This window comes from Numenius arquata, chromosome 26 (assembly GCF_964106895.1).
Source record: "Numenius arquata chromosome 26, bNumArq3.hap1.1, whole genome shotgun sequence".
NCBI classification, from domain to species: Eukaryota; Metazoa; Chordata; class Aves; order Charadriiformes; family Scolopacidae; genus Numenius; species Numenius arquata.
Genome location: NC_133601.1, coordinates 319,932 through 343,939, shown reverse-complemented (window position 1 = coordinate 343,939; position 24,008 = coordinate 319,932). Strand labels below are relative to the sequence as shown.

At 54.5% G+C, this 24,008-nt stretch overlaps 3 protein-coding genes across 4 annotated transcripts; all 3 read left to right on the top strand.

The window, feature by feature from the left end:
* The first annotated feature begins 8,956 nt into the window (after nt 1–8,956).
* On the top strand, nt 8,957–13,816 carry GOLGA7 (golgin A7). 2 transcript variants are annotated; one of them, XM_074164226.1, is made up of 5 exons: nt 8,957–9,152; nt 10,377–10,529; nt 10,878–10,979; nt 11,387–11,450; nt 12,564–13,816. In XM_074164226.1, the coding sequence occupies exons 1-4, from the start codon at nt 9,042–9,044 to the stop codon at nt 11,432–11,434; spliced, it is 414 nt and encodes a 137-aa protein (XP_074020327.1). In that variant the 5' UTR covers nt 8,957–9,041; the 3' UTR covers nt 11,435–11,450; nt 12,564–13,816. The 2 variants fall into 2 exon arrangements, with proteins under 2 accessions (XP_074020327.1, XP_074020326.1); XM_074164225.1 differs by having other exon boundaries at nt 12,561–13,816.
* A 591-nt stretch (nt 13,817–14,407) lies between these two features.
* GINS4 (GINS complex subunit 4) lies at nt 14,408–17,055 on the top strand. Its single transcript, XM_074164243.1, has 7 exons — nt 14,408–14,537; nt 14,747–14,833; nt 15,111–15,224; nt 15,665–15,762; nt 16,082–16,170; nt 16,536–16,626; nt 16,722–17,055. Exons 1-7 carry the CDS (start codon nt 14,439–14,441, stop codon nt 16,816–16,818), a joined length of 675 nt encoding a protein of 224 aa, XP_074020344.1. The 5' UTR covers nt 14,408–14,438; the 3' UTR covers nt 16,819–17,055.
* Nucleotides 17,056–22,378: 5,323 nt separating this feature from the next.
* Nucleotides 22,379–23,382, top strand: LOC141475768 (protein phosphatase 1 regulatory subunit 3C-B-like). Its single transcript, XM_074164268.1, has 2 exons — nt 22,379–22,392; nt 22,473–23,382. Exons 1-2 carry the CDS (start codon nt 22,379–22,381, stop codon nt 23,380–23,382), a joined length of 924 nt encoding a protein of 307 aa, XP_074020369.1.
* The last annotated feature ends 626 nt before the right edge of the window (nt 23,383–24,008 follow it).

Sequence of the window (24,008 nt, the reverse complement as noted above, 5' to 3'; positions counted from 1 at the left end):
TCTCAGCTTCGCCCCCGGGTCTCGGCAGGGGGAACGGGACCACGCAGCCCCCCCAGCACGCAGGACCTTCACCGCCAGCACCCCCATGTCCGAGTGGCTGCGGAGGGTGTCCGGGAGCACCCAGGCGCTCCTGGCCGAGCAGCCAGCACACGTCGCTGGCTTTTCCCAGCGAAATCCCAGCCGGAGCAGGGTTGGGGTCAGCACCCACGAGTCAGCCAGGCTTTTCTGAGCCTGGGGCTTTCGGGGTCCCAGCTCATCTCGCAGCCTCCTCTTCCTCCAAGCTGCTCCCGGGGCCGGTGCCACGGGCTCCCACGCTCCCGTTGGCTCCAGTCGTACCCGGCAGAGACTGGGGCGTTACGGCAAGGGAAACCCTGCGGTGACACCAGGAGAGAAGGAGCTGCAGGCAGCAGTGACATTGGGTGCTCCTCAGAGGCAGGGTACGCAGCCTGCACGTCAATCACAGCTGGTTTGACTTACAGATAACAAACGCGATCCTGCTCTTTGTGCTTGTTTTTCCTTTGCAAACATGGAGCGATAACCACTGGTACAGGGTGACATTGCCTTCCCCAGGACCCTCACTGCCTGGTCAGTCCTGTGGGAAACCCCTCAGAGTGGGGCCGGCGGCTTCTGCCCCCTGAGACACACAGAGCGATGGGGGGCTGCAGGGTTGGGGTTCCTTTGCTGACCTCTGCGCTCCCCCGAGGTGCTCCCCAACCTCTCCACAGTGTGGGAATAAGCTGCTGCCTTGTTTCAGTGTCCCCAAGGCTGTCCCCGAGCTGCTGGGGGTGAAGAACACCCCCTCAAGCCAGAGGTACGGGCAGGGGGGGCTTCCCAGGCCCCCAGGCTTTATGCATCACCATTTTCCTTGGAGCTGTGTGAGGTTCCATACTGTGCAGTGTGGGGACAGAGCCCGGTTCTCTCTCTTCAATGCAGTAATTTACTACCTTTCTTTATGATTCCATGCACGCTTGCTATATAATTTTAACAGGCTTATTCTAATTCACCATCTTTGAATAGGAATAAGCCTGTTAAAATTATGAGCTACTTACGCATGGCATCATAAAATGCCATAATGCAAGATGTGGATCTTTCAGAAAGGGACAGATCACACGAGCCACATTTCCATGCTTGGCCATCACGTTTACATGGCAAACCGAGAAGTTTCCCAGTGACTACAGCGTTTGCCATCTTTTCTATTCCAAAAGTACAGCAGTAGATGTCTTTAGATGAACGTCCACTAAATTCCATTTATCTCCTTTCTTGATTCAGGTTTTCAGTGGAGCCAGGGATTCTCACATTCTCACTTAACACCTCTGGAACCCTCCCTGCAAGAGGCTGCAGTCGCCAGCAGGATGAGAGACCCCTTCTTACACTTGCTGGGAGATAAGGTGAGCATCTCAGTCCACTGAAGAGTTGCTCTGAGCACTTAAAGTTGTATTTTTAGTACCTGTTTCAAATACATTCATGTCTGCAGAAGCCAAGGCTTTAGCCCCCAACAGAAAGCAAAAGAAGGTTTTGGTGCAGAGATGGAACATATTTATTTTTAACTGCCCTTGTGTTAACCTTTTTCAGAGGTGACCAGGTACGGGACTGAAGAATTAGCACATTAACCTAATCATAAAAATTCCAGAGACATCTCCCAAGTAATAGCAATTATATTCCACTGCAAGGGCTTCAGAGTTTACCATGAAGGCCAGCAGCATCTCAGACACCCTGAAAACATATTTTTTATGTTTTTATAAACTCTAGTAAAATTGTAATTGGATAAAACCTTGCATTCAAAAGCACATTCTTTGAGAATATTTTATATGCACATAAAACATCTGAGAAAATGTTAACATTATGATCTTAACTGTTTGCACATTGGAACCAGCTAAAGGTTAGGAAAACGCAGTCCATCTGGTATGGTATTTTCAGCAGAATATTTGTGAGTGCATTTCCGTCAGAGCTGGGGTTCATAATCCTGAACAAACCCAGCTACAATGGACTGCAACGCACAGGCCATGGCGCTGATGGCGGCCGTGGCAGGAAGAATGAGCCCGATTTGTTCCCACCAGACTCACGACCCGGGTCCCCAAAGATGGGAAAACCCCTGAGGGCATCGGGGGGTTCTGCAGCTGGTACCACGCTGTGCTGGCCAGAACACGCAGCCCCGGCCCAGCCATCTGGGTGGGAAGGGACCTTAAAGCCCCACCAGTGTTCCCCCCTGCCCTGGGCAGCGACACCTCCCACCAGACCAGGTTGCTCCAAGCCCCCTCCAACCTGGCCTTGAACCCCTCCAGGGATGGGGCAGCCACAGCTTCTCTGGGCAACCTGGGCCAGGGTCTCACTGTCCCCAGGCTCCGTCAGGAGCTGCCAACAGCCAGTGGGGTGACCCGGGATGTACAGCGAGGGGTGCAGCCCTCACTGGGGGGCTCTGGAGGAACCCCCTGCTGAGCAGAAGGTGAGGGGAGCCAGGCCACCAGCAGCCCGGGTGCAGCGGGACCCGGCTGGGGGGCTGGAGCTGTGGGGAGCAGGGGGGCAGCGCAGGGCAGCCCCAGCCCTGTGCTCCCTGCTCTTCTCCCCCACCCCATGGGACTGGGGGCTTCCTACCGCCTGTGCCGAGGTTGTTTGTTCAAGCAAACCCATTAGGTGTTTATTAGCCTTCATTATGGAGTGCTAGAGGGTTAATTAGTTCAGGCTGTTCCTGTGGGAGGGGGGCAGGAGGGCGAGGCAAGATCTGTGGCTGATATCCAGGTTCCGAGGGCAGCCCACCACTTGGCCAGGGTTGTTCTTTCTTTTCTCTTTTTTCCTTTATCTCTTCCCTAAGCAAATTAGGAGCCTCATTACCACATCCGCAAACTGCTTACTGAAAGACATGGTGGCTGGGCAAGGGGGGACTGGGGTGCCTGGCTCCTCTGCGAGGGCAGGGGATGGGGACGGGGAGGCTCCATCTGCCATGGGCTGCTCCGGAGGCAGTGGGCAGCGAGGGTCCGTGCCCAGCCTCAGGCTGCCGAAAGCCCCGCAGAGCCCAGCTGGCCATGGCCGTGGCCAGCCAACTTCTGGCAACCTCTGAGGATGGCAAGTACCTCTCCTGAGGTGACACTGAGCAACCAGGGTATCCTTGGAAGGTGTCCCTTCCCCGGCTTGCAGATCCGGGAGACCTTCCAGGGAGCCAGCAGGCACAGATGTGTCCCTGAAGCCCATCTGGGGACAGTGACAGCACTGTCTATCCTATTATATTATTGCAAAATTGCTGCTTTTGTCCACAGCATGACACGGAGGCTGCTGTAAAAACTAAACCAAATAAATCGTTCTTGTGTTTATTTCTTCCTTGTTGAATTGTGGTGCAGGGGACAAAGAATGATTCATCAGTCTCAGCACCAGACGGGATGTAAGGATGTTGAACCCTTGAGATCAGAGAGCCCGTGGAGGACTCCTGCATGAACCCACCGCTCTGCCTGGGAACAGAGGGACGAGGGGTGATGGAGAAAGTTTGCCGGCCACCAGCAAGCTGCTTCAACAGTTAGTCACCCTTCCGTTAAAGCCCAAGTTCATCTAGCTTCTGCTTTCAGCTGACCTCAGTATATATACATTTTGTCTGTTTTTATCAGAAGTCTGCTCCTCTGTAAATACTTGCAGACCATGAGAGAGGGGCAACTTGCAGCCTCGCAAACCCAAATCAGCTGTGCTGTCCTGACACCATGGCGCCCCTCGTGCCAGCTCTTAGCCAGGCAGAGCAGCGTCCATCCCTTCTCCCAAGGGAAGGCTGAAATCGACAGTGGAGAGAAATCCAAACCCAGAACTGCTTTTCTAGAAGGATGAACCTGGGTTCTTCTTCCTTGCTTACGACAGGGGGGAGTCCGTGGCCAGCTGTGCCTGGCATCCCTCCGAGGCAGCTGGTGCTCGATGCTGGTGGGGCAGAAGAAGTGCCCCTGCACCTGGGTTGTCCCAGTCCTTGCACGTGGACGGCCAAGGGGGAGGCTGTAGAGCCCTCTCTGCCACCCCAACCCCAACCTCGTGCTGCTCGGTGGCCCCCGAGCTGAAGATTAAGGGTTAACGCTTCTTGCTGCTCCACTGGCACTGAACTCATCTTGGCCATCAAAAGTCCTCTTGCAGAGGAAGGACAAAGCTGCACCAGACTCCGGTGTGATGTGAATGAAGGAGCCCAGCTCGGCCAGTGCACACGGGGAAATTGCAAATGCTAAAAACGTAGGGTTCATGGAAGCTTTAGAAACCCGCTGGGCCCCCCCCAGCTCCCCAAGCCATGCTCAGCAAAGGACCGGGGAGGGGTGGCCATACCCACCCCTGCTGGACACATCCCCTCCTGGGTGCCTTCCCAGACGAATTAGCACAGTTTCCACTTCAAGAGCAAAAAGACAAAGGTTAAATGCAAACAGAAAAAGGCGTCTTTAAAATGGTGCTGAGCTGCTTCCTTTCCACACGCACCCGGACGCCCACGGCCCCATCTGCCACCCCTCTGTATATCACCCCAGCAGCCACCCCTGGGATGGGGGTGGGATTCATTTGCCCACAAACTCCACAGACCGAGTTGGGGTGCAAGAGTGGATCCTCTGAAAACAGATTTTTATACCCCGTGTGCTGGGAGGAGCAAACGTTATCAGCTTTTTAGCAAAAGAAAATGAAAAACTAGCAGAAGAGCACAAAGAAGTAAATCCCTGCCGGACTGAACTCCGGCAATCAGGTACGAGATAACAGTGGCTGTGGCCCTGCTTAATTATTTCTGCTCCACCTAATTGTGAAAAAACAGTCATTTCCACTTAAAACACACTCTGTGTGATCTTTAGGAGGGTGATTCCCCTGTGGAGCTGCAGCTTTCCCCAGAGGAGTCAGTGCCGCAGCCCCACCAGGGCTTTGAAGAGGGATTCCCTGGAGGGTGGGCATTAGGCATTAGCATTTTCCAATTACTGTGCAGAGAAGTCCCTCTCGGCAGGAATTCTGCCCTGAAATCGGCCGCTACGGTCCCGTTCCCGGGGAACGGCTGCAGGAAGGGGGAGATGCTGCTCCGCCGGGTCTGGGCTCAATGTGTCCCTCCCAAGTGGCCCGTGGGGGGTCTGGGAGTGCTGGGACCTCCCAGGAAAACTCCCACGGGCCTCGTGAGGGCTGGCCCGGACCCCACTAATTGTGCAGCTATTGTGCACCCAACATGCAAGCGCTCGGGCATCCGGCTCCCCCGACACTTCCAGCACGAAGCTCAGAAACAGCATCTGCGCATCCGGGAGGGAAGGTCCCAGGGGGATGTGCACAGAGTCCAAACCCTCTGCTCTTCCCCCTGACCCCTGTGCTGCAAACCCAGCTCCCAGAGCCTGGCCAGGCCACGGTCCCCTCCGTCCCCAGAGGTTTCTCCTCCCAGACGGGAGGAGGACGATGCTTACGGCCATTTCCCGCGCTGCTTCCCCGCGAATGCGGGGCAGCCCGGCACAGACTCGCCGTGTGCCAACGCGCTTCCCCCACAGCTGCCTCCTGTTGTTAAACCATGGACACAAGGTGCCAGCAGAAGCTGAACTCACGTAGCCTGCGATTTGCCATTACTACCTGTGTCCAAATTTGTAACCAGTTTACATAAATCCTGCGGGAAGACAAAGCGTTTTTTGGCAGGTTTGAAAAATCCGGGGAAGTCCAGGGAAGCTGTGGGGTCTCTGCCCTTGGGGCACGGATGCAGTCTCTGTTCAGGGGTGGCACTAGGGGGGACACAGTAAGGACAAAAACCATCTGCGGTGACAGGAAATGAAGTTAGTCCTGGTTAGTCCAAGCCTGATGTCTAGGATCTCTGGAGCCTCCACACCCAGAGAGACCTGTTGTTATCCGTTGTTTCCCCACCCTGATGCTCCACGCTGATCTTTTCTCACCACCCAGTCACCTACAACAGCCAGATACTGCAACCCCCTGCACCACAGTGCCTGCCGTCCCCCGGCCTTGGCAAGTCCCCACTTCCTGGGGAGGTTCAGCCTCTCCCTTGGGATGATTTACAGTAGCTACAGGTAGAGATAAAGCCACAGACAAAAGTCTGGGCAGGGTGAAACTTTTCCAAACAGCTGCAGAGCTGAGAGGCCATCGTCACTGAAGGTAAATCCCATCACACGATTTTCCTCCCATGGCAGCGCTGAATTCTGCAGCCCTGAGCCAAGAACGGCCGTGTCACACCATGGGGGAGAGACATTTCAGCTGGTCGGGGACTGAAGAGCCATCAGCATCCCTGCGGCTGCCGGGGCTCTGGTGGCAGTACCCGACATGAAACAGCACCAAGAGGAAAAGGCCTCCTTGAGGGGCACAAAGGAAACAAGCGGTGAATAGCGGGGAGAGAAGAGCCCCGAATACCCTGCCACTATTCTTCTCCTGACACCGGCCACTGAGGTCCCGGCAAGTGCCCGCACCCGAGGGCTGTGAGCCCTTTGCTCTGCCGTGCTCACCGCCGCCCGCTTCTGCAGCCATCAGTTTATCACCTTCATAAAACAAGTACAGCATTGATTTGATGTGCTTACAGTCTTGCTCTCAGCCATAAACACGCACAAAAGCATGTTCAGCAAAGGGACAGGGTTGAACCCTACAGCCAGACGCTGCGGCTGCTCCTGAACAGGGGCTGTGGCAAAGCAGCCAGCCGCGCCGAGCAGGGCCAGGTCACCCAGCCAGGAGCATTTTCTGTCCCTGGGAGCATGAATTAGAGACCACATTTTACTACCAACATCTGGAATTTCAAATGCCCTTGCAATAGATAGCATCTGGATTGAATTCCCCTTCTATTTTTTACAGGGCCTTCTTATTTAATAAATAATAATAGTTTATTACTGCATTGTAAAATTTCATAATCCTTTTCCCAGCAAGAATGAAAAAGATTCAGAAAAAAACAGAAAGTGCTTTAAACAGGATGATGCCAAGCACTAATGAAGACAGAGCATTTCCTCAACAGAAGCTCATTTTTGCTCTTGTGGCACTCGGCCCCATCCACGTTTGCAGATGCGCCAACAAGTGCACCAACGATTCCCGGTAAAATCCTGGCTCGGGCCAGCTCAGAACGGCAGGACAGGCTCCGCACCTGTCCGGGACCCACAGGCGGAGCTGCCCCCGAACGCCTCTCTGACACGCTCGTGCTCAAGAGGGGCTCACAGGCAAGTTTTCAGATGTTGGGCATTTTTTATTGATTTCCCAATTTGTAACAAGTTTTAGACCCACACCGAGAGTTACTAACAGAGCTCCCATCAACTGAGACAAGAGTTTTGGAGGTAAAACATAAGACTGATTTAACCAGTAAAATGATGTCTTTTCTCCCAAGCCTTACCCAAAATCTTCGCTCTCTGGAGGTGTGCCCTGTCCCCCACCTGCCCCACTCAGCAGCGCTGCTGTGAGGAGCAGGCAGAGCTGTAAGGCAGTTCAGGAGAGCCCTGGACATCAGAGACCCCAGCAGGTCCCATGACACAGGTCCCGTGCCGTGCCTGAGCCCTCCCCGTCCCGCACCGTGGCCTCGGTGCCCAGGTTGGGGGTAGTGGGTCCGGCCCCCTCCGATCCACCCTGAGACTGACCCTGCCAAGCGGAGCACAACCCAGGCCAGTGTGTCTGCACTTGAGTTCATTCCTCCCTGGGATGCCGGGAACCCTCCTCCTCTGCATCATCTCCTCGGTGGAAGCTTGGGCAGCCCGAGAAGGAGCAGCTGCAGGAAGTAACGAAACCCCCTGTCCCAACGGCTTTGCTTCCCTTCACTGCGTGTGAAACTGAGGGAAGGGTTCCAATAATTGTTTAAATAAACATGTCACTGATTAGCTAGCTTCTGAACCTTGGAACAGTATCTTCTGATCATCTGATTTCACAACTTCCATATGAGGAAGGCTCTCAGGAACGCTGACAGCGAGAGATGGGCTCCATTTGCACCAGTCGCAGCATCAGGAACACGGACTGCACAGGGAGGATCCAGCCAAGGCCCGTTTCCTGACTCCGGCTGGTGCTGTGTCTGTAAGACTTTGTTTCCGCTGGACCTCAAGCTCCTGCAGTACTTCTGTGGAAGTACTTCATTAATTAACGCAGACATACACTAATCAATTCACTGACGCTTTCGCTCACTGCCAGCACCTCTCATGTGTGACCCCAGGAAATGCTCACCAAGGGCTGTGCTGCAGCCCCGGCCCAGTAATTGTGCCCATGATTAGTGTCTGCATTTCGTCCCATCTCGTTGGCACAGTTTGCCACAGAGACCTCGGAGATCTTCCGTGAGTTGCACCAGTTCCCTGGTTTCCGAATCAGCTGAAAGGGTGCTGTCATTTTCCAGGGGTTTTGTGGAGGCCACGGCACTCGTTACACTGACCCGAGGCATTCCGTAACCTCAGGAGGTTCACGGCAGGGCTGGGGACAGCCAGAGCCGCGGGGACCAGCCCCGGGGCCACCCTGCTCGGCCCCCTGCTGCCTGGCCCCCTCCCCCCCGGGGTGACCGACCTCAGACGGGGACAGAGAAGGTAGGGAACCGTGCTGCGGGGCTGCCGGTGGTTTCCCTCTCTGCTCGCCTGGATTTGGTAAGGAACGGCTTTCGGGTTTTCCTTAAAGCAAGCGATCGTTGGCTGCCGGGGCCAACGGTCGGGGGTCAAAGGTCGGCGGTCTGGAAACGATGCCGCCTTTACCAGCGCCATCGGCCCGAGGTAAAGCCGGTGTGAACGGACCCTTGCTCCGGGCGGGCGGCGGCGGCCCCGGCAGAGCCCCTCAGTCCCCTCGGCCGCCCCGTCCCGTCCCGCCGGGTCCTGCCACCTCACTCACGTGCTCGGGGGTGTGTGTCACGTGGGCTGTGTCACGTGGTGCACAGGTGGGGGTTAACCACGCCCGCGGTGGCGTGGGGGGGGGAGCCGCGGCCCAGCTAATGGGAGGCCACGCGGTGCGCACGCGCGCGCGACTTCTGCCGCTCAGCGTCCCCGCCGAGCCGCGCCTGCGCACTGCCACTTCCGCCCTTTCCCCAGCCCGGACCCGTCCCGACGCTTTTGCGACAGCCGTAAGTGCGCGGCGGCGGCCGGCGGAGCGGAGCCGTGTGGGCGGCGGCGGCCGCGAGCGGTAGCGGCGGCGGCGCGATGAGGCCGCAGCAGGCGCCCGTGTCGGGGAAGGTGTTTATCCAGCGCGACTACAGCGGCGGGACGCGGTGCCAGTTCCAGAGCAAGTTCCCGGCCGAGCTGGAGAACAGGGTACGAAGAGGCGGGCCCGCTCCTGGTCCTCGGGGCCGGCCGCGGCGGGGGAGGGCTGGGCCCAGGAAGAGCCTGCGGAAGGGGACCGGGTGGCGCCCGGGTGGTCTTCGCGGGGCCCTGAGGCCGTTCTGTCTCTTGCGCCAAGCTGCGCTCGTTCCTCGCGGAGGGAGGCGGCCGTTCTCCCCCGTGCCCCTGCCCGGGGAGCCGCGCTCCCTCCGGCGCCCCCCGGCAGGCGGTGCTAAGGCATCATAGGTACCTGTAAGTTTAAGGAGGCGAGCGCTTCCTAATCCTCTCTTTTTGTTCCAGCCCTGCGCATAGTGTGAGAGGCATGTTTTCGAAGTTTAAAGGAATATCCCGCTTTGGACGTTGTTTATTTTTTGGCATAAAACGGTTGTTTGTTGTTCAAATGGTATTTCTAATCAATTGCAGCAAAAAAATACTTCTAATTTACAGTGAAAAGCTGCATGAAAAATAGTTAAAAATGCTTCTTTTCGGTGTTTATGGAATGCTGGTGTTTTGTGCTTTCTTTAACCGTGAGGAAGGCAGCTGTCTTTTGTAGCAATAAAATAGAACGTGCTCATTATGTTGGTGAAATAAAGCACGCGTTGTTGTGCTGTGGTGCATTGACACGGCCCTCTCCTGTGGAGACCAGCCAGTTCTGCTGAGCCTGTTCAGCAGCCGCACAAGGACTGTCTCAAGTGCTTTAGTGCTGTCAGATGTAATATCTTCAACTGAGAGCAAAACAAACACTCCTTGCTAATGCCTCTTCCTTTTCTCACTGCACTTCTCTTCCTGGTTGGTTTTGTTTTGTGTTGTTTTATTCAGAGCTTGTTTGACCAGTACTGCAGCAGCAGCAGCAAGGCATTATTAAGAGTTAGCTCTGTCAACCCACTCTGTAACTGTGCTTTTTAATTCAGCAGATCTCTTTGTGTGTGATTTAAACTTTTTTTTTTTTCCTGGCTGAATTGCACATTGGCTTAGTTATGTTACTCTTAATTGCTTTGTGTTCACATTGTGTTGGAATTCAGACTTGGTCTAATCACTGGGCGGATGTTTAACGAAGAGCTACAGGTCTGTAACTCAAAGTGTCCTTCAGACTTTGGCTCTAAACACAGCGGCTGCAAAATGTGGAAGTGCAAATAAGCAATAAATGTAGATATCCAAAGATATCGGAGAGTTCCGAAATGTGCAGGACGTGACAGCTTAACCTGACTTCTCTTGCAGATTGATAGGCAGCAGTTTGAAGAGACTGTCCGAACACTGAATAACCTCTATGCAGAAGCTGAAAAACTTGGGGGCCAATCTTACCTGGAAGGGTGTCTCGCCTGTCTGACTGCCTATACCATCTTCTTGTGCATGGAAACACATTATGAAAAGGTGCGCTGCTTTGGTTTACCTTGTTACTTGGAAGGCAGTGTGTCTCAAAGACTTCAGTCAAAGACTTATTTGTTGGTAGGTTTTGTGTGACTTGCGCAGTTGTACAGATTCCATATAGATGCTGGATCTTACTGCAGAGTGACTTCCCACAGACATCAGACACTTGTCTATACTAGTCAATTTGAGTAACAAAGTGATTGCTTGTGCTTTAGAGGAATCGCAGAAATTCCATCTCTAGTTGTAGGCCAGGCTCTCCTCATGTTGCTCTTTCTGTGATATTGTGACATTCCCTACTCTAACGTAGGGAAACCTGAAACTGTGACTTCTTCTGTGATGTTCTATTACCAGGTTCTAAAGAAAATTGCCAAGTTCATTCAGGAACAGAACGAGAAGATCTATGCTCCTCAGGGCCTCCTCCTGACAGACCCCATTGAAAGAGGACTAAGAGTTGTATCCTTCTGTGCTTTCTTAGGTGGACAGACACAACCCCCTTTTTCTTTTTTTTTTGCATACACCTCCTGAAAAAAAAAATTCAACTTGATTTTCAGTTTTGTTAGTGACTTAGTAGCTGAACTGTAGTAGTGTTAACTTGTGTCTAATGCAAGCCTTTCCCAAGATGGAACAGGAGGTGGCGAGGCTCACAAACCCTCCACACATAGCCTCTCCTGTTCTTGTTGCCGCTGGTCTGACAGGGCATCTCTTACCTATACCGTCCTGTTTGCTTTGTAGCACTGAAACCAGCCTTGAAATAGCAGGTATGAAGTAGAAAGATCAGAGGTTCTAATATCTTAATATTTTTTGCCTTTTTTTTTCATAATCTTTTTATAGTATGTTTCCGTAACAGCTTTTCTGTGCAGATTGAAATTACCATTTATGAAGACAGAGGTATGACCAGTGGAAGATAAAACTGTGGACTCTCAGGTACGTGTTAACCTTATACTAAATCAATCTCAACCTTTTTCTGTGCTCAGAGGGGTAGGTTCTGGCATACTGAGACAGAATATTTATGCCACCGCTCTATGTAGTCAAAGGCTGTTCACATAAATCTTGTGTGGACTGGCTTTTCTGAATAAGTAGAAATATCAATACTTGGCATTATATCACTGAATGTATTAACATTTCAAAAATGAAGAAAGGCTTGTATCATGAGTTCTGGATAGTTCGATGAATTGCCAATATTTATGGTCAGGAAACATCTGTTGCGGAAGCAGGATGAGTGCCCCAGTAAGCCTGATCTGGAACTGGTGCTTTATTAGGGATTCATCGACTGTCACTCTGTCACTTGGAGCCCACTCGCTCTCCCGGAGGATGGGAATGCAGCTCCACAGAATGCAGACTTTCTGTCCTGTGTAGTGGTAGAGGATCAGACTCTGGTTGGGGATAAGTGACACATCTTAGGACTTCTAATGGTCCCTGCAACATCTGTGTAAATTCAAAGAAGCTCTGACATCAGCTTTGAGACCTTATCCTACCCAGTAGTGTTAGCTGGAAAAATCTTTGCGTGACTCTGTCCCCGAGTGGATTCTAGCATACAAAACCTTTTTATTGCAGTTTTTCAGCTGGATGCTGTTCCAGTTCTCACTGCGGTGTCTTTACTCGTGATGCTCGCAGTTAAAATTACTGTCCCTGGGTTTCCAAAATAGCTACTGATCTTTCATTAAGCTTTGGTTTTGAGAAGCTCAGATTTGCACTGGCTCCCTTGTCTAAGGCACTCTGCAGAGGGGGATGGTAGTCTGAAGTGGAGGTTGTTGGCAATGTGTGCAGAAGAGAGACTGGCAATATTTATGTCTGTTACGCAGAAAGAAACAAGGAAGTGAAGGTCTTTATTTCCTGTTGAAATAAACAGGAAATAAATACTGAAGAAATTCAGTGTTGGCTTCTGTTCCTGCTGCTCACCACAGCACGTGGTGACCCTGCCCTTCTCGCTACATTCCTCCTAAGATAACAAAATACAGCTAGGTCAAGGTTTGTGTGGGGTTTTGTTGGTTTCATTTAGTAATAGTTTCTAATAATGTGAAACTCCTTTTGTAGCAGACAGCTCCAGAGTGGACTTGCTGTATCGAAGTTCCCCTACCTCCTACTTTAGAGCATCATTCCTTTCTCTGCTGCTGGATCCACAGTGCCATCTACTACAAGGACTAACTTCCTAAAACTGCTCCACGTGGGGTGACCTTGCTGGTCAGCATCCATTTTGTGGCAAACTTTGTAGGGTTTTTTTTTTTTTTCAAGAAAAAGCAGAAATGGTAAAGCTACGTACTTTTCTGAAAGAATCGGGGCGCTTTGCCCAGCAGAAGTCTAGTTTTAGTCCCGTAAGCGCGGTGCTGTTCCTCCCTAGTCCGTAATCCCTCTGTCCATCAGTCGGGCTTTGGAAGCTACAAGTCAGAGTTGGGAATTTTCCAGAAACGAGGCCTTTGCTCCCATTCCATATTGGAGTGAGGGGAGATGTGGTGCCTCTGCCTGGCCAGGAGGGACTCAAGGTAACGAGCATTTTACGCTCCCCGTGCTGATTCTCGTGGAAAAACGGAAGGCAAAGTGTTATTTGTTTTAATGTTTTGGTTGTTCCTAGAAGGGGGAGGAATAGCCAGACTTTATTACTGGTGTTTTTTCTACTGCTGTATCTGTGCTGTTGTTGCATCTGTCAGTGCTCGCCAGGAGAGGGGGTCGATTCGTGGAAGTACAATAAAATGGATGCTGAACTGATAAACATAACAATTCCTGCCCTACTCTGATTAATATGTGAAGTGTAAAACTGTTTCTTTATGGGTTTATTATATATAATTTATAGGAAAACTTCGATTTGACAAGCTGTTAGATGTTGTATAAGATGGTTTCTCAGTTCTGTCTGCTGGCGTGCTCTCGGGGCGTAGAACTGTGCATTATTTCCTGTCCCCCATGCACCCACCTCCCCCAGCAACACCCGCAACAGTGAAGTTCCTACAAACCCAGCTGGCTTAGCATTTTCTCTTGTATCCTTCTCCCTTATCCCTACGCGAGGATGTCCTGGGTTAGGTTGTAATTGTCCAACTGTAGAAGGAATTTGAGAATTTAGAAAAGGAGAAGATATGGCAGAGCAGATGGAGTTTTGGCTTCGGTGGTGCTGCAGGTGCTAATTCTGGAGCTGAAATTCCAGGCTTATTACTCAGCCACTGATTTTTTTTTTTTTATTTGTTTAATATTTTAATTGTATAAAACTTGTTTTTTCTAAACTGTAACAGTGTTTGCCTTTCACATCTGTTGCAATATTGGCAGAAGTACTAATGGATTAGTAAATTTTTTCCTAAACCGTGTCTGTGTCGTATTTGATAGCACTGCTTTGCACGAAGTAGCACAACGGTGAGATTTTTACTCCTATGGCAGCAGGGTCACGGTTGTGAACAAACAGCCAGTGTCACTTCAGGGTCAGTTGATGCGATTTGGTTTATTTTGGGTAAAGCTCATGCTTATCGTCTGTACTTAAAAAGGCCTTTGATGGAGAATATAAAAAGCACATCTGTAACGCTGGTGGCTTTGTAACCTGCTCCTCCCTTACCTCTTTTCCATCTTGGCCCCTCGCAACCAAAGACCTGAGCTCTGTGCAGTAGTAGTAGTTAATGAGCAGCCTAATTAGCAGGGCCCTGCAGGCGGCGCTTGGCCTTTTTCCTCTGTCATGGTGACAGAAAACCCGCGTGGCCAAAGACAGACGTGGTTTCTAAGCCGCAGCCCCTTTGTCCGCTTGTAACAGCGCTGTTTTTCAGCCGCCTTTCTGGTGACTGCCCCCTGGCCCGCGCCGCCATCTTGGCTCCGCGGCGCCCGTGCACGGGGGCGGAGCGAAGGCGCATGCGCAGTGGAAGAGGAGAGCGGCGCCTGCGCACGGGGGGGAGCGCATGCGCAGTGGGGCGGGCGGCGCGTGCGCGGCGGCGGCGGCGGGAGATGGCGGCAGCCGGACCTGAGGGAACGGAGGCGGACTCGGACGGCGGCAGCGAGGAACTCGTGCTGACCCCGGCGCAGCTCATCCGCAGCCTGGAGCAGGTGGTGTGGGCTGGGGAGAGCGGCTGGGGGCCGGGACCTGGTCTGGGGGTGACCGAGAGCTGGGCCCGAGGCTCTCCGGGGCAGCTGGGGCGGCCGGGCCCCAGGGCTCTCCGGGGGAGCTGGGGAGGGCTGAGTGTCCGGCTTGTCTGAGGACTGGGGCGTACAGCGGGTGCGTTCCTCGCTTCTGCCTACAGCGTGTCTCCTTCCAGGCCTGGCTGAATGAGAAGTTTGCCCCAGAGCTGCTGGAGAGCAAACCTGAGATCATCGAGTGTGTCGTGGAGCAGCTGGACCACATGGTGGGTTCTGGGGTGGTGGTGCAGGCAGGCCCTGGTTAGCTGGTCTGGCAGATACACGCTTGGGGATCATCGGTTCCTCTCTCCCTGGGATAAGCTGTTCTGAGCACCTTCTTCGAGCTTGTCTTGGAGAGGGGACTGGGAGAAACAAATGGTGTGCTGTGTGTCACCAAAAGCAGCTGCGGTCTGTTCTTGTGGGCTTTACGTATGAAACCCATCTTCCTCTCTGTTTCTTGTTTGACATTTCAACGGGTTAACTTCTCTTTGCCTTTCCTTGCAGGAGGCAAACCTGAAACGTGCGAAGAGAGGAGACCTGAAGGTCAGTGTTCACCGCATGGAGATTGAAAGGATCCGTTACGTGCTCAGCAGCTACCTGCGATGTAGGCTGGTGAAGGTAATACTTGCTGTGCTGGCCGGGGGATGAAAAAGGAGTGATTTTTACCCATACGCTGCCTCCTGCTTCAGCAAGGCACTTAGTTAAAGCAGGCTTTCTCTCTGTGTCCTCCGAAGAGCAACCCAAAGGAATTCATTCCTTGAACACACTTTTCTGTTGCGATGAAGGAGCATCACAGCGTCGCTGAGTGTTTTCTGAGCCCAGGGTGGCACAATTGAACACTTGCACGTTCTGCCTGGGTCCTGCCACGTACACGTGTAGTTGTGCAGCTTGGAGACCCCAGCTGGCCATACGGCTGTGAATTCAGGAGCCGGTATTTGGGCAGGCCTGTGGCAGTGACTGCTGCTTGCAGGGGAAGCCCCTGGGGAGTGGGGATTGTAGGCTCTGAACTACTGGGAGAGAGGTCTCTTACAGTCCTGGGGATTTTGTTCCAATACCAGATAGAGAAGTTTTTCCCCCACATCCTGGAGAAGGAGAAGTCTCGAGCCGAAGGGGAGCCTTCCATTCTGTCACCAGAGGAGTTTGCTTTTGCTAAAGAGTGAGTACGTTTTGGATGCATCTCCCTCCCTTTAGAGGGAGAACTCGCCTGCGTGTTGTGCTGAGCAGTTCTTGAGACTGGTAGCCTTAGACAGGTTTGCAGGAGGAATCACGAGTTTTACCAGGAGGTTTCCTTATGGATAAGGAAAGACCTGAAGTAAAATAACTCTGGTAACTCTGAACCAGTTACCAGGGCAAGCCATTAGGCTCATTTCTGGCCATGCCTGTGCGACCAGGAGATGTTGCTTGGTTTGGGTCGGTGCTCTCCCTACAGATTTTTATTTGATTAAATCACTAAACGCTCTGGTGATTTGTTCCAGGTACATGGCAAACACAGAGACTTATCTCAAAAACGTGGCCCTGAAACACATGCCACCCAACCTGCAGAAAGTGTCTCTCCAAAAATCGGGTGAGTACATTCAGGGTAACCTGAAATTACAGCAGCAGGGGTGTGGGAAAAGCTCTGGGGAGCCTGAAATGTTCAAGGCTAGTTCTCCAGCTGGGGCTCAGCAGAAATAAAGATGGTGTGGTGACAGTGCCACGGCGTTGCTCTGCTGTGTGGTATGTGGTGTGATGCCGTTGTCAGGACCATGCCAGCCCCTGCCATCGAGTCTTGTCTTCCCTCGAGGCAGCTCATGCTGCATCTGATCAGAAGTGTTTGGCATTCCCTTTACTGGCCATGAGTTTGCTGTCCCTCGCACCCCTCGGTTCGCTCAGTCCTGCAGAGGGACATAAGCCAGTGCTGAGCTTGTGCTCTGAATCCCTTCTCTGCAGTTCCAAAGCCCAACCTGGACTCCTTTGTGTTCCTGCGGGTGTTGGAGCGGCAGGAGAACATCCTGGTCGAGCCAGAGACAGATGAGCAGAGGTAGGTGGGCGCTTCCCCCGTGCAGTGCACATAAAGAGCGGTGTGGGTTCCAGCAAAACAGGAGCAGCAGCGTAATGTCTGGCCTGTCTCTGCAGGGAGTACACCATCGACCTGGAGGAGGGCTCGCAGCACCTCATCCGCTACAGGACCATTGCCCCGCTGGTGGCCTCGGGAGCCGTGCAGCTCATCTGAGGGGCGAGCGGTAAGTGATGGGCCAGGGCTGCCCTATCACCGGTGGCCACCACCGCCACCCACGGCCTGTCCCGCTGTACCGGCGGGTTGAGGCAGCAGGTGGCGCTGGGGTGGCGCAGCAGAGGTGGCGTGGGGCCGGCCGTGTCCCCTCTGGAGGTGGCATTTCTGGGCAGGGCAGCAGAGCTGTCAGAAGGGGTACCCTCGAAAGCATACAAATAAACCAGCAGGACATCTTTCCCTCGTTGCCCCCGCTGCTCATCAAACTCCTAATTGTTTATGACATGCCTGGAATAGAGCCAGACTGCTTTTGCTGACGCCCCTGAGCGAGGGTATTCTGTGTCACCGCACTCCCTGCAAGGAGGCTCTGCAGCAGCCGTGTCACAGTCCCCTTGGAGTCCAAGGGAGGGACAAATGTAGCTACTGCCTCTCCAGTTCCCAGGCTGGTTTGACAGCAGGTGTGGGCAGAGCACGTGTGTCCTCAAAGGCCATTGTAAATAGCAGGGTGCTCTCTTTTTAAACCCGCAGCTGTGTGTTCATTCCTGTTCCAGTTTAGCACTGTTATTTAAATTATCAGCTGGAACCTGACTGACCCAATGCTGTGGCGACCAGCCATGTAAACTCCACCTTCCTCATCAGCTCTGATCTCGTGGCAGGGTCTGTGCAACCCTGGATGTTGTGCAAGTGGCCAATTGCTCTGAGGTGAACTGGGGGAGTACCTCAGCACCGTCTCTGCCCCATGGTTCATTGAGCAAAAAACCACCACGCATCAAGACATTTACTGGCAGGGCAAATCTGTGTTCTTGCAGAAGGAGCAGGAGGGATTGGGAACACTGAGGATGGAAACTGCAGCTCAGAGCAGAGGGAATGTCATGGGAAAGCCACAGGGTCCTGCTTAGCACCAGCTCATTACCTGCAGTGGGAAGGGAGGGTGAAGAATTTACCAAGTTTGTTCCTTTGTCTTTTTGATGATATCAGCCGGGAGGTGGCCATGAGCTTAGGAATTCAGGGTTTCTGCTGGCCTTGAGTTTCTCCCTTGAAGCGTTTTTATGTGGGTCAGCCAGCCAGTCCATCCGTCCTTGGGAAGGCACGAGCTTTGTTCTGCCTATGCAGCCTGTGTCCCAGTGTGGATACAGCTGTGTTGGCACAGCCCCTTCTCATATGGCCAGAAAGGACTTGTGCTGCTTTTTCCTGGCACTGTGGCAATAATAGCACTATCCTTGTAAAGCATCCACCCTTGCAGGTTTGCCTGCGGAGCAGGCCTGGATCTGGAATTGCTACCTGGCCCTTGTGCTGATAATGGCATTTCTTGCCCTGGGCCAAGGAGTGAGTGCATCCAGGAGCCACGGGCAGCTGTGTTCTCTCTGATCGGGTTGTGAATGGTGGAATCACCATCAAAGCTTTGGAAATGTCAGACAGCGTTTGCAGGTTTGTCACAAACTTCTTTTTAACCAGAGCAACTGGTTCATGCTGAGGGTGTTTGTGGCAGAGCCATGCAGTCTTCATGCTGCCCATGTAAAATTTGTGTTTAGATCTGCTGTTCTGCTGCATGTGTGAAGCCACCACCAGAGCAGATCCTGCACAGAGGGTTTAAGTGCTGCTATTTCACCTCCTGAAATTCTACGTGTAGATCAAGCAAGGAGGGGTGGAGACCTTGCTCTTTTCCAGCCTTTTCCAACCTGCTTTGGACTGGCTGACTCTGGGGAGGTTGCACCACAGTCACAGCTAATCCTCAAGGCTGCCATGGTCAGTGAACTGCAGAACAGGTTGGGCCCTTGTTACAGGATGGTCTGTGTGATCAGCAGCTGAGTGCTGTGGAAGAGCCCCGAGGAATTCTGTGAGCTTGTGGGGGCTTGTGGTGCCTTTGTGTTGTTTAGGAAGATATTGGAACATGAGGCTGGCAGAGCTTTCCCAGAACGGTCTCTCGCTGCAGGATGAGAATAGGAGTCTTGTCTTTGCCTGGGTTTCTATTTGCATGTTATTCATGCTGCTTCCTATCAGGCCAGCGTTCTGTATCTGATTTCTGCAGCAGAGCGTTCGGCTCCCCGTGCAGGGAGACTTGGATCAATAGAACAAATGCAAAGTGACGAGTCAGAGGGCATTTTCTGGAAGGTTTCACTGGGTAGCTGCTGGGATGCCTTATTTAAGAACAGTGGTGGCCAGTTTCACTAAAATGGAACACCTGCAATCATGGGCTCAGGAGAGAGCAGCTTTCTGCTGTGCATGATCTGAAGACCGTCCCTCCACAGAGGGAGGGGTTCTGGTACAGCTTCTGATGGAGGTTGTGAGGGTAGAAACTGTCAAACTCCCTTCTGCTGAAACAGCTGCTGGGGCAGGAGAGACAAGCGGTTTCTGTGCTGGTCACGCAGAGGGAAAGCTCTGGCCCTGTTGACCCGTGCCTGCCTCTTCTGGTTGGAGAAGCCAGAGTGTCCCGTGCTCCCTCAGCTCAGTGCTGTCAGGAGCGTGGACAGACAGTGGCTCATGTTCCTTCAGGGCAGGGTCTTCCCTGCATGGAGGTCTGTGAGGGGCAGCCTGGTGTCCCCCTGACACCCCCTCCTCTGCTCCACGGGGGGTGACAAAGTGCATCTTGTAGTGTGAGTGGCTTTGCATGTGTGGTTTATAGGGTTCTTAATGAATCCATTTAGGTAAAGAAGATTCTTTTAAGTATAGGCGTTAAGAGGAGGCTGGATTTAATCCTTAGGAATCAGTAGCACATACCCATACCAGGACTGTGGATTGTGCTTGCCTGTGTCTCCAGCACAGGCAGCTTCCCAGAGGTGACTGAAGCTCCAGCCAAAGTCATGGTTAATCCGCTGTGCAGAAGCGTGCTACAGAGGAGCTGCTTGGAGGATGTCTAGGTGGCAAGTCTGGCAGACTTTCTCCTTGGCCCTATTAAGTTTGACTGAATGGTTGTCCAAGCTGCTAGTACTTTCCTCACCACTGTGCTTCACGTGGCTGCAGCAATGTGAGCATACGGGGCACCCGTCCTCTTCCAGCAGCTGAATCCTAACAGGATCTGGTTCTTTCCAGGGTGCCTTCAGTTCAGCTCCTGTCTGGTGGCTGGCACACGGCACCGTCACCATGGGCTGTGCAGGACTTTTGGAGGTGGCTGGTAGGCTGAAATCGGCCAGGCTAGCAGTGAGATTCAGGTCTGGCATACCTGAAAATGCTGCTGTCTGCTTCTTGTGTCCTTCCATGACAAAATACCAGGACAGTTCTGGGACTGGATACTGCCTCACTGCCCACTCTGTGCCTCTGTTCTGAGCTGGGGGACAAGGAAGTGTCCACAGCTCTGTCAGGGAAGCAATGCTTTTGGCTTGTACTTTCAGATGGAGGAGAAAACCCAGCAATCCATCCACATTAACCTCTGCCTCTGGAAGAGAATGTGCAGAGTGGGAGCATCTTTTCCAGCTTCTATGAGGTGTGATTAGCTCTGAACGTAAAGTAGGTGGATGGTGAGAGAGGTCGCAAGGAGGGCACTGGCGGTGAGCTGCGATTTCCCAGCCTGAGCCGGATCTGCTCTCCTGAGCGCGGGAGAAAGGTGGGGAGAGCAATCTCATTGCCAGGAAGCCTCTCTCGCGTCTGTGCTGACTCCCCCACGTCACTGAAGTGGGGGGGAAACGCAGTGTCAGCCTGAGAGGGTGTGATGAAAAGATGGTTCTTGGGAAGCAACTGCTGAAAACTGACTCACGGCAAGTACTCGGAGGTTCAGATGCAGATGGTGTGCGAGGCCGTGAGCAAGAGCCCTCAGCTTAGGGAAAAGGGGGGGCAGTTTGCTGGCGTGACCTCGGGAGATGTCGCGTGGGTTTGTCTTTGGGCGGTCACGGTTGGACCTTGCAGGGGTGCGCACACTGTGGCAGATCCTCCAGCTGCCCTCGGGAAGGATGTGGTCTCGGGAACGGAGCGCTGCCTCCAGCTGGGGCCTGAGCGTGGGCACAGCCAGGGCTTGGGCTGCAGGCTTCTGCTGCAGCGTGTTGGCCACATGCCGATAGCGGGAACTCAGGCCTGGGCCCAGCAGGTAGATCTGCTCCAATGCTGGCCAGGCTGAGGGGCTGGTAGCCAGGAGTGCTGGCCACCAGCAGACGCCTCTGGCTCCTGCAGGCCCGGCCAAGCGAGTGCATCTGGCTCCTGGTCACCCACAAAGATCAGTGTCCTGCTCCTCCCCGGGCAGGAGCGTTGGGCCAGCAGTGACACGAGTGCCACACACCCTTCTAGGGGACAGCATGACTTTGACTCTCTTGCTGCTTTTCCTGATGTTTTTGCTGAGCGAGGGCAGGGCTGAATGCAGATTTTTAGCCAGCCAGGGGCTGGGTTCAAGCTCACTTCTCCTGGCCACCCTGTGAGAGGTGTCCTGTGCTGTGCTGGAGTCATCGGGACACAGTGGCGATGGAAAGCCGTGCATAAATACCCATAGGGAGGTTGTGTCATGGGCTGATGAAAATCTGTGCAGTCAGCAGGAACCTTCAGGGCTACTTAACATAAATGGCTAGACAGCTCCACAGAGATTAGCCGGCAGTACAGGGCAGGGGTGATCTGATTGAGGTGACAGTCTTTTCTGTCAAGGAGTCACATGTGAGCTGAACAGTGAAGGTGATTTTGAAGACAGGCTGAGAGAGCTGGGGTTGTTCAGCCTGGAGAAGAGAAGGCTCCGGGGAGACCTCAGAGCAGCCGTCCAATATCTGAAGGGAGCCTACGGGAGAGCCGGAGAGGGACTCTTTGTCGGGAAGTGTAGTGACAGGACAAGGGGTAACGGTTTTAAATCGGAAGAGGGGAGATTCAGACTAGATATTAGGAGGAAATTCTTTACCGTGAGGGTGGTGAGGCACTGGAACAGGTTGCCCGGGGAAGTTGTGGCTGCCCCAACCCTGGAAGTGTTTAAGGCCAGGCTGGATGGGGCTTTGAGCAACATAGCCTAGTGGAGGTGTCCCTGCCCATGGCAGGGGGGTTGGAACTCGATGATCTTTAAGGTCCCTTCCAACTCTAACCATTCTATGATTTACTTCTGGTCGAGGATGAGTCTGGGATTTCCTTTGTGCTTAGACTCCCTGGAAATAGCTGTCTTTGGACAGGCCCCAGAGAAGGGATGTGTAAAAACAGTTCAGAACCTCCCACCGCTAAAGACAACGTGGGAGGAACACGCTCCTCTCCCTTCTGGAGCCCCCTCCGGGCGCTGACAGCTCAGCAAACCTCCATTTTTCCAAAAGCACTCCCGTTTTTCTGGCATTAGAAGCGTTTTCTGTGCTGCTCCTCCGGTTAGCCCGCCCCGGGGATGGGCAGGCCGCCGCCCGGACCGGGCACCGGGTCGCTGGGCTGGCTCGGTCTCTGCCCCGCTCCCGGGGGCTCCGCCGCTCCGGGCCCGCCCGCACTCCTCGCGCGGGGGCTGCTCGGCGGCCCCGGCGGGGCGGGGCTGGTGGGCGGAGCCAGGCGCCCCCGCGCTCCTATTGGCCGCTGCGGGGCGTGTCTCCGGCGCTGATTGGCTGTCGCTGCGGCGTGTCCCGGCCGGCGGCGCTCCCAGGGCTCTATTGGTACCGCGGAGCCGGCGGAGCGGAGCGGGCGGGCGGCGATGAGCTGCGGCGAGTGAGCGCGGGGCGGGGGCGGGCGGAGGGGCCGGGGGCCGGGGCCCAGGACTCGCCGCCTGACCCCCTCTTCGCCCCTAGGCTCTTGCAGGTGTACAGTGCGCGGGCCATCGCCCCCCCAGCCATGCCCGTGGACCTGGCCGTGCGGCTCTGCCTGAGCCACTCGCCCCCCATCCGCAAGCTGCTGAACTCCTATGAGGAGCTGCGGGGCAACCGGGGGTGCAAGCCCCTCCGATCCTGTCTCAACCAGAAGCTGAGTGCAGAACCCGAGCCTGAGTGGCGAGACAGCACCAAGAGCTCCAAGGGCCAGAAGAAGAAGAGGGTTGTGTTTGCTGACATGAAGGGGCTGTCGCTGACGGCTGTCCGCTTCTTCTCAAAGATCGAGGAGGACCTCTGTGACTTGCAGCATGCCCTGTCTGACCTTGCCTGCTTCCGACCTAAGCTGCGGGACTCGCGTCCAGAAGTGTGCAGGTATGTGCTGGACTTCCCACAGCCCTCTGCGGACTACAAGAGTTTCCGCAGCCGCTTACACAGCAGCCTTGTCTGCCTGGAGAACTGCCTGATCCAGGACCGTGCCCTGTCAGGGACAGTGAAGGTCAGAAACATCGAGTATGAGAAGAAAGTGATGGTCCGCATCACCTTCGATGGCTGGAAGAGCTTCCGGGACATCCCCTGCCAGTACATGCACAGCACGTATGGCTCGGCTGACACAGACACCTTCTCTTTTGAGCTGGCCCTGCCCAAGCCATCGGTCTCCCGCAGGGCCACAGAGTTCTGCATCTCCTTCCAGTGCGGACAGAAGACCCACTGGGACAACAACCACGGGAAGAACTACAGGATCTGCCACGTGGGCACGACCCGCCCGCCCTCCCACGCCGTGAAGAGTGCCAACAGGGCCTGGGAGCATCTTGGCACCTCTCGGGCAGCCGCTCTGGTCCTTTCTCACCTGCAGACCTGGCGCCGCTCAGAGACCCAGGCTCCGTATTGGTAGGAGAGCAGCGTGTGGAGAGGTGCAGGTCCCTTCTGCCCCCCGACTGTGCCCCGGGGGTCTTTGGGGAGGGGGCAGCTGCACAAGATGCCGCTCACGGTTTTGTTGGCTCCTCCGTCGGTCTGGCCGGCTGCCGTTTGAGCGGCTGCCAGTCCCCACGGGAGCTTCTTCACCGCTGGCTCCTGCCGCAGAGACGGGAGCTGCTGCATGGTGCCACCCCGGCCCGCGGGCCCTCCACAACAGGGCAGCGACAAACGACACGGCCGCGGCCCTCGGCCACTCCCGGCCCTGTGACCCGCGGGGTCCCGGTGCCGCCCAAGTGCCTTGTGCGGAGCTGCCGGGCTGGGGGCGCGGAGCCCGGGCGGCGGCGGCGTGGGGCCCGCTGCCGGGGGGTGTGGGGCGGGGGCGGCGCTGGCGGTCGGTGCTGTACCGGGGAGTTCACAATAAAGTGACGGCGTTTGGTGAGTCCCGCCTTTCTCTCCGCCGCTCACGCGCCGGTCCCCGCGCCGGGGGGGGGGGAGCGCCCCCTACCGACGGCGGGGGGGGGGAGGGGGGGGGCAGTGCGCTGCTGCGGGCGCGGCCCCGCGGGCGGCGTGCTGACGTCAGCGCACGCAGCGCGGTGCGGCGGC

Coding starts and splice junctions, on each gene's coding strand:
- GOLGA7 (XM_074164226.1), top strand. CDS start 9,042: ATGAGGCCGCAGCAGGCGCCCGTGTCGGGGAAGGTGTTTATCCAGCGC. Junction 10,530..10,877: donor TGGAAACACATTATGAAAAG/GTGCGCTGCTTT, acceptor TTCTATTACCAG/GTTCTAAAGAAAATTGCCAA. Junction 10,980..11,386: donor TTGAAAGAGGACTAAGAGTT/GTATCCTTCTGT, acceptor TTTTCTGTGCAG/ATTGAAATTACCATTTATGA.
- GINS4 (XM_074164243.1), top strand. CDS start 14,439: ATGGCGGCAGCCGGACCTGAGGGAACGGAGGCGGACTCGGACGGCGGC. Junction 14,834..15,110: donor TGGAGCAGCTGGACCACATG/GTGGGTTCTGGG, acceptor CTTTCCTTGCAG/GAGGCAAACCTGAAACGTGC. Junction 16,171..16,535: donor AGTGTCTCTCCAAAAATCGG/GTGAGTACATTC, acceptor CCTTCTCTGCAG/TTCCAAAGCCCAACCTGGAC.